The sequence below is a fragment of the Syngnathus leptorhynchus genome, chromosome 19 (genome assembly GCF_054491065.1).
Source record: "Syngnathus leptorhynchus isolate UIUO chromosome 19, UIUO_Slep, whole genome shotgun sequence".
In the NCBI taxonomy this organism is placed as follows: Eukaryota; Metazoa; Chordata; class Actinopteri; order Syngnathiformes; family Syngnathidae; genus Syngnathus; species Syngnathus leptorhynchus.
Window position 1 is genome coordinate 1,278,158 of NC_141213.1, and position 13,069 is coordinate 1,291,226.

Here is a 13,069-nt window from a genome sequence, read left to right on the forward strand (position 1 = left end):
TCGTCCGGCCCCGCGGCGCTCGCTGGTAATCCTGTTGTGGGACGGCTAAATGGGATTAGAACAACTGTGTGGAAGCCAAACAGCGGCTGGGGGGCGGAGGGGGGGGGGGGCTGCTTTATCTTGTATTTTCACTTCATTCGTGCTCATCACATTGACGCTGCCCCCCAACCCCCCACTGACCGGCCTCCCGGGGGGAAAACCACATGAAGGTTATAATGTCCCCAAAACACAGTTTGAAAATGAATTGGAGCAAAAGGTACATTTTAAACAGGCTCCCTGTTACGCAAACATTTTCAGGAATGTGTTATTAAAAAGTAAAATTGTCAATGACAATATTTAGTAAAGAATACACATATCCTATTCAAATTGAATGCAACGAATGAAATATTTTGTGAAGTTTTTCATTTGTCAACTCACTGTGCCACCTTCTGCTATGCGTGATTTGTCCAGCAGGGAGCAGCATAATGCGAAACTGTTTGTCATTGATGGAAGAGGATAAAGAATATATGCCTTTGTTTGTGTGTAAAAATCTTATGCTTAGCCCTTCTGTGGTGTTTTAGCATGAATGCAAAAGTTGGGTGTGCAGTCTATGAATGTTCATAACCTTTGTTACTTGCGGAGATGGTTTGCCTCGGCTTTGCCGATCGGCGTGGTCCACCTGCAGACACATCTGCTCCACTTTTGACTTCCGCCGTCCAAATGTCACGATTAAATATTATCACGCTGTGCACGACTTATTATTTCCATACGAAGGTTATCACGATGCGATGTTCTCATGATCAGGATATCGCCGAAAAGTCAAGAGAGCGTTTCGGTGAGCCGAGCGTAACGTCGCGTGCGAGCCAAGCTCTCTCGACGTCTCCTCTCACATGACCTCCCGCCGTTTACGTGGCATTTGTTGGTCGCAAGGAGGCCGGAGGACGCGCGCACGTCGCCTCGCGACTCGTACGCGGCCAACCGACCGCCTTCGTGACAAGGCCGCTTGGTCCTGCTGGGATTCTTTCGTGTCAAGATATCACGACCTTCTTCACCTCCTCCTCCGCGTTTGAGGCATGCTGGGTAAACTGTCAGGCACGCGGCCCGGGCGTTAAGACAAAGGCCGGCGTGCCGCCGAGCATCCGGCTTGAGGTCGCCTCCGATTTATTTTTAATCCGACCCGCCCACGTGACTTGTTAGCGTGTCCACGATGACCTTGCTGGGGTGCAGCCAGATAATTGGGAGTCAGTTGACCGGTCTTTGTTGTCGCGCTCGTTAGCATGGAGGCCTTTGACGATCCTTTGTGACGGCGGGTCATCGTGAGACGTTTCGTCTGCCAAGGCAGTGGCAAGCCACCACGTTCGCTAAACAAGATGCGAGCGGACCTTCTTAAAAGCCAAGGTGTCCTTGATGAGCAATTTTGCTCGGCAACATCCAAGTTTGGCCGACGTGTCAGTCTTGAATCAACGCAGTCCAATTGCTAGCAAACTGTTCCGTTCAAGACCGAAGGATGACACGAAATTGCTAATCATTTTTGTCTTTTCGCTGTGGGCCGAGCTTGTCGGCAAAGTCGGATGACTCGCCGAGTAACGCAAAATCGTAAGAGTTCCATCGAACGATCCTATTTGTTATTGCACCGTTTCGCAAATCTGGTTACATCGCCCCCTTTCTGTGACATCCTGCAAATGCATTTTTATGCGGACTCAAACTTTGTAAAGGCAATTTACCATTTAAATGAAAAGTTGTTTTTTGCACTCCAACTTGGCTCGGTGACCCAATTGCCTGTCTTTTGAGTTTCTATATGATTAGCGAGAGCATGTCATTACTGGTGCGCCAGTAATCACATTACAGGCACGCCAGTAATCACATTACTCGCCGCGGTCACGGCGGCACTTTTGCTGACGTTTCCCGTTGTCTTTTTTGTCTTCTCTGCGCTCCGATAGGTGCCAATTATCGGACCCTGCCGCCGAGAAGCTTCTGGGCCACCGCTGACCCCGTTAGCCGCCTTTAATGTCAACTCCCCGGCGCCCAAGTGGAAGGAATTACCTCGCTTTTAGTCTCCAATCGAGAAAAAAACAGCAGAATGCCGAGCTTGACCGCACCGCGGTGAAACGAGCTTGGCACTGTGAGGATAAAAACCCAGAGGGGGTTTGACATTTTAGCTTTTTTTCCCCCCCCCCTCCATCTTATTTATTTATTTCTTTATTTATTTCTTTATTTTTGCTCCTCTTCTGGCCTGAGTGCGGTTTGGAGCAGCGCGGCAGGGGTGTCGCAGATGATGGCACGGTGCTGCTCGGCCGTGCGCAGAGCCCCGGCTCTCCTGGCGCTCCTTGGCCTCCTGCTTTCCATCCAGGGAGCTTGCTCGGGGCCCGACGGGGGCGGCGGCTCCGGAGAGCGGGACAAATCAGGTGCACCCCCTCGGGGGGGCCCGCACAGACACAGGCGCAGCTGGGTATGGAACCAGTTCTTCGTGCTGGAGGAGTTCACGGGAAACGAGCCGCTTTATGTAGGAAAGGTGAGTGACCTGCTTGACTTTGTTTTTTTTTGTTTTTTTCATTGAGTTTGCATTTGCCACCACAATTGGCCCGAATGTAGATACATTTGTTTCAGCAGTTTGTAGCACTCAGGTTTGAGTTGCTTGGGGCGGAGCCACTCTTGACTAATGTCGCAGAAACGACATATGTTGAAGCTCTCGTTGTAAAAGCTTGTCCTCAGGTAGAAGCGGCGCACGCAAGTGGAAGAAATTGCAAAGTGGAAGCAGCTGCAATGAATTTGGCCACATACTTCACACGCAAAAGCAAACTTCCAGAAGGTCCTTGTGTTGCCGTGGAGACAACCTGAACAACGCGCTAGCTCCTTACAAAAAAAAAAAAAGGCAATATAGGAGCGTAATGAATGTAATGTCGTGACTCGTGTGGCCAGGCCGGGCGTACAGACGCCGTGTTTGTTGTGAATTCTAAAAATAAGGCAGCAAGCCACCAAGAAAACAGCAGGGCCGGATGTTTACTAGATAGGTATGGAATATTTGGACTTTTATTGATGCTATTAGTTCTGCTGAAGCGATAAACATAAGATAAAAAACTTGCCTGCCTTTGAATGCATATTAAACCTCGGCTTAAGTGCAAATGCACCATTTTCCTGCGTGTGCCGTTACATTTATTATCGGATTCGCTTACAAATGAAAGAATTTGCAAAAACAAGATGGCCTACCTCTTTATGCACTGTCACGGTCCGAATTTGACCTCGACCCGGAAATAACCTTAACATAGTTTGTCTTAGTCAGCAAATTCAGACCGGAAATTACTCGTTCGCTCCGCTGAATCAAAACAAGTGTCAAGTATGTCCAAACAAGGAAAAAAAAGTGCAATTTATAATAATAGTGACGCACCATCGGGTGTGTCCATGATTGGCTTGCATCACTGACTCCAGATGGAGTCATCTCTGCGCCCCCCCCCCCCCACCCCCCCCCCCCCCCCCTGGAGTTGTCTGCTCTTTATGATCCAATTACTTTTTGCTCTTTCCGCTCATCTGCGGGCTGATTGGCGGCACGCCGTCGCTGTTTTCTGGCAAAGCCATTCGGAACCGGATTAGCAGCTCCGATCCCGCGGGGAGCTAGGTGGCCGCTCGGTTGTCCCGTTCTTCTCCTCCGTCCTGCAACATCTAGCGGGAAAGCCTTCTGCTTGGCCTTGGCACGGCGGAACCACGACACGCTAGTGACGCAGCACTACAATTAGCCCGCTTTCTGCCGGCCGCTCACTTGAAAGCAACTTTGCGCAAGATTTAATAGTAGCTCAGAAGGCTGTGCGACGTGACATTTTTTGAGTGTTTTTTTTTTTATTTTTTTAAATTGTCAATAGCTTTCAATTGCAGTCTTTACTGATTTAGTAAAAGTCTTCCCACCTTGTACACTGCCGACGCCACCGCATGCTTACAAGGGCATTTGAAAATGACTTTTCTTTTCATATGACTAATAAAAATAAAATAAAAAAGAGGCTCATTGAAAGCCGAGGAAATTAAAAGGTTGCTCTGGCTCGTCCACTCTTTGAATGTCAGGAGAAAATAATTGGAGTGCACTAAACTGGAAAATTCGGCCGCGGCGATGCAGATCTGTCAAAATTGGAGGCTGACAAAGGATGAAATTTTGTCGACGGCATCCAAAAAGTCAGAAAGGAGTTTTGTGCAGGTTCTTTTTCTTGCGCTACAAGAAATCAATAGGCCGAGGTTCCCCGGCCTGGTGAAGTTAGTACGTTGACATTTTCACATTCCTTCATTTTGGCCTATGAGCGGTGTTGAGAGTTTCTTCTTCTTCTTCTTCTTCTTCTTCTTCTTCTTCTTCTTCTTCACACATGACAGTTAGCGCTTGAATGTGACAAAGTGCAGCTCTGAGCCTCGGGCTGCGCTTCTTCATCTCTCTTTTCCGCCATCAACTGATGTATTATGTTCATTTTCCCGCCCATTGATCAAGGGAATGGATTTGAATGCGCATCCCTAGCGGGGCGGGAGATTGCCGAACACAAATCGGAATAGCGAACAAACTCCTCTTAGCCGGAACGCGCTTCTCAAGGGAACGCGGGCGGCGAGCATCTGTCCGCCGCCGCGGGGACAGACGCTTGTTCTGAAAGGTCCCCCGCGGACGTTGATGACATGATCCCGAGCGGGAAACGTGCATGCACGTGTTTCTCTGGCTTTGCTTGACTGAAAGGCCTGCGGAGCGCACCTGCTACCTGATGTGGTCGCAAAGTTGCTGTAGATATCCTCTGCCATTTGCCAAAAGGAGGACGAGGCTATGAAAATATTTCCTTTGCCGCTTCATCAATCATTTTTTTTACAACGGATGATTATATTTACGGGAAAGCCCATAAATAAGTTTACGACGGTGACTCACGCGCACTTTAGCGCCCGGGCAGCCGGACGCCGGTGATGCTAATCCCGTTTTGTTCGGCGGTCCTCATTATCATCGACGCGGACGTCGGCTGTCTAAAAGGTCGGCGAGCGTGCGACGTGGCGGCAAAGGTCACTCGGCATAGCGTGCTTTGCTGAGATGAGATAAGGGAGGAGGAGGGTGATAATTCAGGAGGGTGGGGAGGGGCGTGCTGGACCCAGAAGTCCGTTTTACTTGGGCCCGAACACAAAATGGACCCCGCTGGAAATTGAACAGGAATTGATATTTGCCCCAAGTCGGAAGCAGGAAGAGTTCCCGCTAGGTGACGACACAGGTCATGTGACGTCATTCTGTGGCGGCTGATTCCAAAGCGCAGGAAGCATTTGGCGTGTGTACGAGTCTTCTTAAAGTGATGGAACATGAAAGGAGGATGTGCATGGAATAGTTTGATTCCAACTTTTTGAGCCTGGCTCCTTTTATGTGCCTTTTTTTCATCTTCATTTTTTGTGGGGGGGGGGGCCCGCTCGTGAACTGCTGATGTGTTGGATTTTCGTCATCCCCAACAGGTCTCGCTGCTGAATAATTCAAGAGCGGCCCGCTCGTTGCGGCAGCCCAACGTTATTGGTGTGCTGTGAATTCACGAAAAAAAAAAAAAAAAAGTTTGTACTTGTATCTGCCATGGAAGGGAGGAGCGAGGTAAATTTACAGCACTCCACTTTTCGCCAGCCTCCATTTTACGACGGCGAGTATTCCTGATTTGGCGGGCGGCGGACATAGTGATATACGGTCAGGGTGGCTTTTTTTACGAAGCCGACGAGACCGATGAGCTAATTTCAAGTGCTTTTGTTTTTACAAGTCAGAGTCATATTCCATTTCATTCCCGTACAATCATCACCTCGTCAAGCTTTGCACATAAAATGGCCACTTGATTGTGATCAATGCAAAGTCAATGATGATTCTGTGATTGTTGGGGCTGAGCCAGCGCCGCCCAAGCATATTTGGGGGCATAAGCGGCTCCTTAAAAGACTCCATGGTATGGAATGTTTGATAGCACGATGATATGAAGATACAGCAACTCATTTCTCACATTTTTATTGAATTGGGTTCTTTCAAATTGTTCAAGGCAAATTGATATTAAATATGTATTGACATGAGATGAAACCATTAATTGCTGCATTTTTTAAAATGTCTAGAATAGATCCAAGATTTTGAGTCCTTTTGTCATAGCTGTTAGAGATGTTTCGACTCTAACTTACTGTGCAAGAACAACTCAGGAGACAGTATGCCCTTTGAACACTTACACGTGGAGAATTACTTCTGCAAGTGGAGAAATTGTTCGATGCTGTTGACACAGCACTGTTCGAACAAAGTCTGCCGCTGCACCCATGCAAGAGAGTATTTATTGAGAAAAGAAGGGTGGGGGTGCCAATTTACATGTGTGGTGGCCAAGGTGGGGGTTGAAACACCTGGCCTCTGATCACATCATAGCGGGGGATGTTTTACAATGTTGAGTAGACAAAACAACTTTGATTGCGTCTTCTACAATTGGTCAATCAGTGCAAAGGATCTTAGCACTTTGTTCTGCTCCTTTGTTAAGACAGGACAAGCTTAGGTCAATCACCACTGATTACATTCCAACATAATATGATCACCCTAATCTATTCAACCCTAACAATAGCTTTAATGTTAATGGCTTTAGTTTTTAACAAATACAAAAGTAAATGTTTTTGCATTACTAATGCATGATTAAAACATATTCATTAACACACATAATTATTCTCATTTATTTCCATTTAATCCTGCCTACTGCACTAATTAATTAAAAGCGTGATTTAAATGTTTGGGTAATTTCCAAATATATGAATAAATATATAACACGATGAAGTTGTTAAATTGTATTTCATAATTTTATCCTTTTTGACACTTTTTTTAATCTCTTTGTGTGGCCAATGTACACAAGTGCACCCCAAAAGGATAAAAGGATCATGAGTGTTCCCAAACAAGTGTCAAGGGCACAAAAAGTTAAAGCTGAAGCTTCAAGCTGCTTTGCTTTTTGAATTATTTTTTTAGTAGCATTTTTGCCTGGAAGACGATGCGGGACGGTCTCACCGAGTTAGTTGAATTTCTCATTCTAACCTGATTAGCCTGCCTAATCTGCTTTTAGGTCGGTGTGTAAACAAGTCCGAATTGCAGCTGTGCTCGAGTCACCTGGAGGCATGTCGTTCGGTGAAGGAGAGTCTAATATGCTCAAAGTGGGGAGGGAGAGGGGAGAGGGAGAGGAGTCGGCATGGGCAGCCGAGCCACCTCCCGCCGTAATTAAGTGCGCTTGTAATGAATGATGGCCGCTAATCCTAAAAGTGGGCGGGGCTTCATTTCCAAGGGGAGTGGGAATGACCTACATGTGCGAGCGCCGACTTTGAACGTGAAGAAGCGCCGCGGCCGTGCTCATTTCCATCCCCTCAAACATTGATGGAGTTGCGATGCGGTCCTCCCGGCCAAATGACCGAGCGGACCATCTCGTCGACCGATTTCCCGTGTCTTGATTTTCCCAGATGTAAATGGGCTTTGCGAATTCATCTCATACACCAGCGTGGACGTCATGCAAGTCTAATGATCCGCTGAGCTTGCCATTCATCACAAGCCTGCCCAAAGGAAAAGAAAATAGCATGATTTATTCCAATACTAATATTAATATTGAAAGCCCCCAGCAGCAATCAACAGGGCCTTGCGGAGGCTTTTTCGTCATCCTTTTTTTTTTGTCATTCAACTTAAAAATATATATATTTTATACTATTATGCTTTCCAAAACGTTAGTAGCGGAATCGAAATAAAAAGAATGGGAGTGCCACTTAGTCATTCAATTCAATGCGGATTGTGCTGCTCTTTCTTGTGTTGGCCACCAGGGGGTAGTAGTGGGATCACCTCTGAAAATCTCATCAGAGCTCAGCTCAGCGAGCATTCAATTGTGGCCACTTTGCTTTTATGGCCCTTCTTGATGACATCATTGCATTCTTTCCTTTACAAGAAAATCGTTTTGCATCGACGAATGCGCTCGTTCATAATAATAGCCACGCCCGGTTCTGTATGCAATGCGATCACCTTGGATTATGTCAGCCAATAATGATGATGATGATTTCATGACGGGCTGGGAGACGTAGCAGCGTTTTATGATCTCTGGCGAGAAAAAAACAAAACACGCTTGTCGGCCTCATAAAGGGCTTCCCTGACGACGGGCGATTGCCAGATAAATGATGTTGCCGCTATTCAGCCTCCATCTCATTCCATTTGGACTCTTTCTGCACTTCCAATGACTTTGACACAGCCAGGCTGCAGTCATAAATTAGAGACTCTCACTGGGAGGAAAAAAAAAAAAAACAAAGCCAAGAGATTTCTGCAGAAATATCCCCGTCTCTTGAAAGCAGACCGATCGGCTTTCAATGGAGGAGATGAGTTCAGCGCGAAATGACGCCACGGGGTGACGGCTACGGTCCTGGCGGCCGATAGACCAGGGAAACCAAACTCGAATCCAGCACTGGAAGCATTGTGTACACATCCAAAGTCTCCAAAGGCATGTTGCTCTTTAATTAATCTGGCGTTTCATTGTTTGAAGTCGTGAAGATGCTTGTAATCCCCTCGGATTTTACTTGATGCTGCGTTAAAATAAAATAAAAATGCTGCTGGGGGTTTTTTTTTTTTTTTTTTTTCCTCTTCTTTTTCTTGAGTGGTGCGAGGCTTTCAATCAAGCTGGAGAAGTAAAACGCGGCTTGAGTGGCAGGTTCAAGGATTTGTGTTGAGAGGAAGAGGAAATAGATCAATTGAGAGATGTTGTTTGAGTCGATACATCGATTTTGTTTGCTTCGTGCCGGCCGAGTTTTGAGTCAAAGCTCCTGCCGTGGTCAAGTGGAAAGCAATTGAAGCAATTAAGCCGTTTGCCGTGCCTTGCCGTTTAAGTAGGAAAACAAAAATAGTTCTATGAAGACATTTGTATAGATGACATGGAACAGCAAATGGGAGCAGTCGGACTTCAATTGGGATTTTTTTTTTCATAAAATCCCGAGATGTAAAAGTGCCCATCGTAAAGTGACCTTGTGGCGACGCTCACCAAGTGGAAGAGGCTTGTGTCGTAAAGTCAGTCATCTGGCGCTTTGGGGGATTCGTCCAACTCCAGGGCCCTTTGTCAATTTTTAGCACCATGCTCAGTTTGGGAGTCCAGGTGGTCTCGCTCGGCGCGCCGCTGTCGTTGGCTCTCGCAGCTCATAAAGCTCAATTAGCGCTGTAAGACACTAAAGCTGTCATGAAGCCAAAGATGTCGCCATGTAGCATTTTTTTGGCTTCCAATCGCGCAAAGCTAGGCGGCCCATGTCCAAGTTCCTCGTCCGGTTCTGCCCGCGTCCACCAAATGTAATCAGAATCCGTCGCTCAGCGGATGAGGCGCCGCCACATTGATGAGTGGGAGGAGAATCTCGGGACGAGAAGATCGTCGCCGGGAAGACTTGAGAAATCGCTCCGGTTGATAAAATGGCCGCGGAGCTCGCCTTCCTTATAATTAGCTGCCGGCGCTAATGCAGCTGGGTAAATAGTTTCAAGGGTCATTTGCGACTGTTTTATTTCCCGTGGTGGATGGGATCCACTTTACGTGGCAGTCAATCAATGCGAGTACATCAAATCAAGCGGCGCGCTTGCTTGCCAGGAGCTCCGAGGACACGCGCTCAGGCCAAACATGTGCCGACCCAATACGCTGTGGTTGTATTTTGTCAAATGCTGTTCAAAATTTGTCACTATAATGTGTGGAGAAATGTGACATTATGAAAACGATGTCACGTAAATGTAATAATGAAGTGTAACTGCTTTTTTTTCTGTAACAGAATGCAACCAGGGTGAGAACTTTTTTTTTTTGCAAAATCCCCTCAAACAGGAACCTTCTGTTTTAAAAGCAAGTCATTGCGCGCTGATGCCGCTTAGCATAGACCAGCCTCGGGCTTGAATATTACATGCTAATTTCTCTTGGAATATATTCCTCATCCTTTTAAAAATATAATGCATAATAGCTTCATTTGCATAATTGTTTTCTTCCAAATAGCTGTGAAATGTGAGTTTCATGCCATAAATGAAGCATTATGATGATGTCATCTGAGAATCCATTGTTGATTTGGAAGCAAAACAGTGTGCATTGCTTGGCTGCCACCAGCAGAGGCGCTGTTGAGCTGTGACTCCTAGCCCGTCTGTAGAAGAACAACATAACATCAGGTCACGGTGTTGAGAAAATTGTTGCCCTTGGTTGCCACGGTTACAAAACGTGTTGAGCATGAGACAAGATGGCCTTCTCTAAACAAGCTGCCTCAGGTCTTCTTTTATGACCGAGCCCTCAAAACACTCTTTTGCCATAAGCAAGCGTGTCCAAATGGATCTGAAAAATGCCAAATAAGTTCTTGTTTGCATTTTTCTGAGACAGGGCCCGTCCCGGCCACGGCAATTTGCAGCGATGGCGTGACGGCAGATGCGTTATTTCACACCCGGGAGCGCTTTTCAAAAGTGCGAAATTGAAGACGTCTCCTTCCCAAAGTCGTCGGGCCGTAGCCGATATCTTCCCGGTTAAGCGTGATCCGAACTCGATGAAAAGTCACCGGATGTCATCGACGTCTATTAACTGAAAAACGAGGCGCAAACGGAGTCGTCGGCATCTCCGATCCCAGCCGGCGCCGCTTTTGGATGCGATTGGAGCCGATGGGGCAGATGGATTGCGCTATTAAACGCCAGCGTCTGCCTGACCGGCTCACAGCAGCCACAAACATCAGCGCCCTCATCAGGAAACCTCTTCACGCTTCGCCCAGGACTTTGACTAAAGGCCACTTTTGATAAATGTCAGGCTCCAAACATATTTTTTCTTTGCGCTTCCTCTACACGGTGGCGTTCTGGCGCTCGTCCGCTCAGGGAGCCGAGCAGTAAACACTGGGATGCTTTTCCCGGCGGTCATGACAATATTTACACGCAGCGCCATGGAGACCTGCCCTTTCTGTCTGAGTCCCACTCAAAGAAAAAAAAAACAAAACTGCAAGGACAGGGAACTGAATTACCCACAGTCAGATTCTATAGATCAAAAAGAGGCCGTTCTGTCTTTCCATCACTTAACCGAGCTCCAAATGTAGAATGCAGTCGTCTGACTAAAAAGATGCAGGAACAGGTTGACGTACGGCGTCGTAAAATATTTCCCGGATACAAAGATTGGACAAAAACAACGTCGGGATTGGTTGTAAATCGTATTGATGCTAACAATAAATCTGCCGCCGTGTATCCGATGCGTCCTAATGAGCCTAGCAGCAGGGCGAAAAGCTAGCAGAACTCCTTCCGGCTCCCTAAAATGGCGGCCGTCCTCGGCTAGTGTGTCGCTAATCGTGCGTGGCCGTCACCCGCCGCCCCGTGTCCTTGTCGGCCATTTTAATCTGTGGCTTCAGGCATCCCCGCAAGGAGATTAGCGATGTTGCTCTCGTTAAACGAGAGGCCGGTCATGTTTATGAATCCAAATGTGTGTCGGAAATCAAGCGGCAGAGAGCCTGAGAGCGGTAAACAAGCAGACGCAATTATGCCAAGGAAATAGAAAAAAAGAAGAAGAAAAGGATGAAGAAGGGTAGTCAAGTGGCTGTTCCACTTCAACTCTTGAGACTGAGCTTTGTTCTCGACATCATACAGGTGTATTAATCCAATTTCCTGTTCATGTTTTTTTTTTTGGGGTGAGCGTTCACCGAAACCTGTTCCGGACACGGGCTTGTTTTTGCCAACGTCGTGGCACTTTGACTTTAAGTTACACACAGACAAAGACCAAGCTCATTAAAAAAGTCACTTTTAAGCTCACTCGAGTCGGAACGGGCGCACTCCAGCGTGATTGCACCTAGAGGGCTGGGATGACTTGTGGCGCTTCAAGCTTGGCGCACCCCGGACGCCGCTGGACTTTTATAGCTCGGCGTCGCACCCGCAGCTTTACGGGCTACTTTGCGGTGGGCTAATTAGCCCGTCGGGGTCCATTGGAGTGGACGTTTGGAGGTGCGCTTGTGCTTTGCGTTTGCTCTTAACAAGTGCTAGATGCTGATGTTGGCGGATGTGCAAAGTTTGAAAATGGATGAACGGGAAAAGATGGCCGACGCTGAATGAGACGTTGTTTTGTCTCATCTCATCTCACTCGCCAATCGACTCCAAGTCACATCGATGGCTCTTGGCTGTTCTCGTTCTTCTTGCCTACCTGCCCGTCTTTCAAGCCCATTTCGTTTCCACCTCACTATGAATGAGAGCCTTCAAATAATTCAAAGTGGCTCAGTTCTGATTAGCGTCTGCCAAAAACACCCCCCCCCCCCCCCCCCCTTCCCAACTAAGCTCGAGAGACTCTGGAGTTTAATTATGGGGACTCTAATTAGTGTTATGAGTGCGACGCGACCCCCCGTGCGATCTCATTGACCCCGAAGCATCTGCACGGGGTGTCGCCGCCGCCATTGTCTATCAAGCGGCGCGTGTTGCCCTGAGGCTGAAGTTTCACGTTGGATGAAAAGTAGCTTTGCACGCAGAGAGCAAGGCCAACTAATTAAGCGGCAATAGAAACCCCATGATGGATGAAGCTACGGCACAGAAAGGGACGTCTCCCTCATTTTACCTGCGCGGAAGCATTTTTAGGATATTTTATTGGGCTTTTTTTTTTTTTTTTTTTTTTTTTTACAAGACAATGCAGAGTAGCTGCAAGATGGATGGAGAGCGGCCACAAACAGCGCACGCTCGCCAATTTTGACTTTTCGCTGCGGGTCGTGCAAATTGGAGAGCGGAGGCAAAATAAAAAAAAAAAACTGTGAAGGGCTTTGTCACATTCCCCTTGAGATCAAGACAGGAAGGAAAAAGGAAAAAAATGGAGCGGCGCCGGAGAAGCTCCCCTCGGCGGCGTAATGGCTCCTCGGCCGCGGCGCTCGCTTTTTCATCATACGGCGGCAAAATGGGATTGAGCAAAGTGTTTTTCAGCAGCGGCGGGCTAGAGTCGGGTTGGCTCACCTTGACGGCTCACCTTCACAATGCAACAAAGTTGTCGCTGGTAAAATCAGCTGCAAATCACCCGCCGTGTCATTAAGCCAACGTTTCCTTCCGCCAGGCTCGCTTCTTCTTTTTTTGCCCACGCTCACCTCTGCAAGAAATCATTTGGAGTGCGTATGAAGAAATGACATCTTAAAATCATACTTG

The 13,069-nt window shown here is 47.4% G+C and overlaps 1 protein-coding gene across 1 annotated transcript in view; it reads left to right on the forward strand.

The window, feature by feature from the left end:
- Window positions 1-13,069, forward strand: part of LOC147041485 (cadherin-7-like) — a 59,942-nt gene that overhangs the window by 22,485 nt on the left and 24,388 nt on the right. Inside the window, exon 5 of the mRNA XM_085939202.1 lies at window positions 1,920-2,491. Coding sequence (XP_085795328.1) covers window positions 2,252-2,491 — 240 coding nt within the window. The 5' untranslated portion in view covers window positions 1,920-2,251. The remainder of the gene's footprint in view (window positions 1-1,919; window positions 2,492-13,069) is intronic.